We start from the raw sequence: 3,338 nt of genomic DNA, 5'->3' as shown, positions 1-3,338 counted from the left end.
CCTTTGTCCTTATTCAGGCTGTATTTTGAGTCACACAATGGCCTCTTCTATGCATACTGGTACATGTGAAAAAGCAAACAAGAAATGCAGATATTTTATTTTGTGCACCCACTGCTACTGCTTCGCCCTACCTAGAACAAAACTTTTGCAGAAAAAAAAAACCCCAATGACTATTTTAGCAAGATTGAACAGCTTTCCTGTTCTTCAATTCTGCCTCAACTCCCATTGCAAAGACAACCAAAGTGGGAATTGAGGACTGAGAACCCACTGAAAGCAACCGCCACCTCCGGAGATGTTTCTGGCACGGTAACGCTTGACGGGACCCGTATCGAGAGGCGGTGACCAGTCTCAGCACCCGAAGAGGCTGACAGCAGCTAAGCCCACACCATCTGCATCAGTTTGCTGAAACCCGCTGCTTCAGTTATCTCAGTGCTAGTCAGGGCAGTTCATTTCAGGCTTTAAAAAACAGACAAAAGTCTATTCAGCTGAAGTATGCAATAGTCATATCATTTGAGAGCTTCTGCCCTTTCAAGTGACACACACACACAGCTAGGAAAAAAGAGAGAGAAGGGCAGCGGGTGAAAGCTTAACTCTGCCCTTCCTTGCCTCGGAGGGGACGAGTAAAAGTCCGTTCGGTTTGGTGGAGCGAGAAGCTGGAAAGAAAGAGGTGGTCTCCATCACTCACCGGGGAAGACCGTGGAGGTGTGTGCTTCCCTGTCAAAGCTCAGGCAAACATTCAGGACAAAGAAGGCAAAACACTGACAGACTTTACTGAAATATCAGTTTCTTTAGTATGTTACAGAAAAGCTTATGAACATATATCATGTACATAAAAGGCAGACTTTGTAAAATAAAAAGGTCCTCTTTTATAAAAAAATCAAAAAGTCAAAGTAAAGTGCATGAAACAGTTTTTCCTCCACTTTAACTATTGTGTCCAAGTCTGAGCACAAAGCAACGTTTTAAAACCTGGGAGATGCTCTGGTGTCACCCCTTAGTTACTTTACTGCTCATCTGAAATGGGGATGGTGGCGGTTACAAACAAACGCTTAAGAATCAAAACAGTTTAACCCGATGCATCCACAACAAAGACTAAGAGCTAAGGGAATATGGGCTTCCTACACGCTTCTCATCGACGGGATTTAACAATCAGTGGAAAGGTTCACTCTCGTTAAGGAAAATCGGTAAGAAAGAGGCTTCATAAATAGGGCAGTTTCGCTAGTTAGGGGCTCCCTTATTGTGCAATCAGTCCTTGGGCTATGAAGATCGACATTCGTACTTAAATATGCTGTTGCAAAAGGAAGAATATATGTAAAAAAATGTTTCCGCCTGCCTCCTTTGGAAGGACAAGGTAGCCGACCGCAATCCGCACAAAGCCGACGGCTTTCCTACGCGGTCTCTGAGGAGGGGAGCGCGGCTCGGGAGCGCGGCACCACTCCGGTGGCGGAACGCTCTCGGTTTTCCAGGCTCTGGGAGCGGAGCCCCGGCGCGGAGCTCGGCTGCGAGGCCACCGCTGGCGCTCTGCGGCTCCAGGGATGCTGAGGAAGGGCCAGGCAGCGCTCCTCGGGGCGGGCAGCCCCTCACTACCCGCCCCCGAGGGCCCGCTCCCGGCGGCCGCCGCCATCCCCGAGCACCGAGGGGGCGGCCGCCGGGGAGAGCGAGTCCCGCTCCCCGGGGTGGGGAGGGGAGAAGCGGCGGAGCGAGGCGGGCAGCCCCCCACCCCCCCCCCCCCCCCGCCGCCCCGGGCCGGGCCGTCAGAGCGCGGCGGCCTGTGCGCGGCAGTGGGCGATGTGGCGGTGCACGAAGTCGACGCGGGCCTGCAGCAGCTCGGCCTGCCGCTCCGAGAGGAAGCCCAGGCGGGCCCAGAGCGGCTCCCGCGCCCGGTAGCGGCGGCGCAGCTCGGCGGCGGCGCTGCGGCGGCGGTGGAGCTCGGCGACGCGCCGCGCCGTTCCCTCCCGGAACACGCAGACGGAGCGGAGCAGCGGCTCGTTGTAGGGGTCCCACATGGCGAGGAGGCGGTAGCCGTGCACCAGCCCCGCCTCGTTGTCCAGGAAGACGAGCCCGCCGTCGGGGGCGCGCAGCAGGTTGCTGGTGGCGCGGCGCATCACTCGCGGGTCCCACTGCAGGCTGAAGAGGTTGCTGACCAGGCGGTCGAAGTTGGCCGTCAGGTAGTCGAAGAGGATCAGGTCGCTCCACTGCACCAGCTCCACCAGCTGCGCCGGCGGCAGCCCCCCCAGCTCCCCCGCCGACAGCGCCTGCAGCCGCCGCCCGGCGCCCGGCTCGGCGCCCCAGGGCGCGGGGGCCACCACGGCGGTCAGGTTGTCCACCCAGCGCGTCAGGCTGACCACGGCGCCCTCGGCCCAGTGCGAGCCGCGCAGCTCGTCCCGCACCGGCTCCCACTGCCGCCCGCGGGCCTCCACCAGGGCGAGGGCCATGGGCGGCAGCCGCTCCTGCATACCCAGCACCCCGGCCAGGTGGTACGAGAGCGCCTCGCCCTGGATCTGCTCCGGGTTGATGCCGTAGCGGACGCAGGCGCGGCTCCCGTCCGACAGCCGCGCCAGCCGGTTGGAGCTGCGCCCGCAGCCGCCCCGCTCCAGCGAGGACACCCGGGCGGCGCGGGCGGCCGCCAGCCACGCCGCCGCCTCCTCCGCCGCGAAGCCCGGCGGCACCTGCTCCTCCAGCTCCCGGCTCCAGAAGATGCCCCGCTCCACCGGGGAGCCGCCGGCGGGCGGCGGCGCCGAGGCGGCGCTTCGCCCTCCGCCGCCCCGCTCCTCCCGGCCCGCCGCCGGCACCGCCAGCAGCGCCCGGAAAGTTTTCTGCCCGCCGCCGGGCTCGCCCCGCGCCGCCGGGGAGCGGCCCCAGCCCCAGCGCCCCGGGGGCGGCCCCGCGGCCGGGCGCGGCTCGGGCTCGGGCTCCCGCCGCGCCGCCGCCTCCCGCCGCGGCAGCACCGTCCAGAGCGCCGGCAGGGCGCCCAGCAGCAGCAGCCCCAGCACGGGCAGCGGCCCCGGCGCGGCCCGCCTCGCCCGCTTCATCCTCCCGCCGCTTCACGCCGCTGCCGCGGGAGGAGGAGGAGGAGGCGGCGGCGGCGGCGCAGCCCCGCCGCTCGGCCGCTGGGCGCGGCGCTGGCGCATGGCGCCGGCCGGGCCGGGCCGCCCGGGCAGCGGCAGCAGGAGCGGGCGGTCCCGCCGAGACCCGCCGCAGCCCCGCGCCGAGTGCGCCCGCCCCGCCCCGCCGGCGGCCGAGCACCGGCACCGCACCACGTGGGGCCGCCGGGGCGGCGCGCCCGGCCCGCCCCGGCCCCCGGCCCGGCCCGCCGCTTAAAGCGGCGATGCGCGGCGGCG

The 3,338-nt window shown here is 65.2% G+C and overlaps 1 protein-coding gene across 1 annotated transcript; it reads right to left on the bottom strand.

Annotated features, from left to right (window-relative positions):
- Nucleotides 1–1,466: 1,466 nt before the first annotated feature.
- FJX1 (four-jointed box kinase 1) lies at nt 1,467–3,101 on the bottom strand. The gene has a single exon (XM_074809791.1). The coding sequence runs from the start codon at nt 3,027–3,029 to the stop codon at nt 1,752–1,754; it is 1,278 nt and encodes a 425-aa protein (XP_074665892.1). The 5' UTR covers nt 3,030–3,101; the 3' UTR covers nt 1,467–1,751.
- Between the last annotated feature and the right edge of the window lie 237 nt (nt 3,102–3,338).

This window comes from Strix aluco, chromosome 31 (assembly GCF_031877795.1).
Source record: "Strix aluco isolate bStrAlu1 chromosome 31, bStrAlu1.hap1, whole genome shotgun sequence".
NCBI classification, from domain to species: Eukaryota; Metazoa; Chordata; class Aves; order Strigiformes; family Strigidae; genus Strix; species Strix aluco.
Note: the sequence above shows the minus strand (reverse complement) of the source record. Positions and strands in the feature narration are given on the sequence as shown.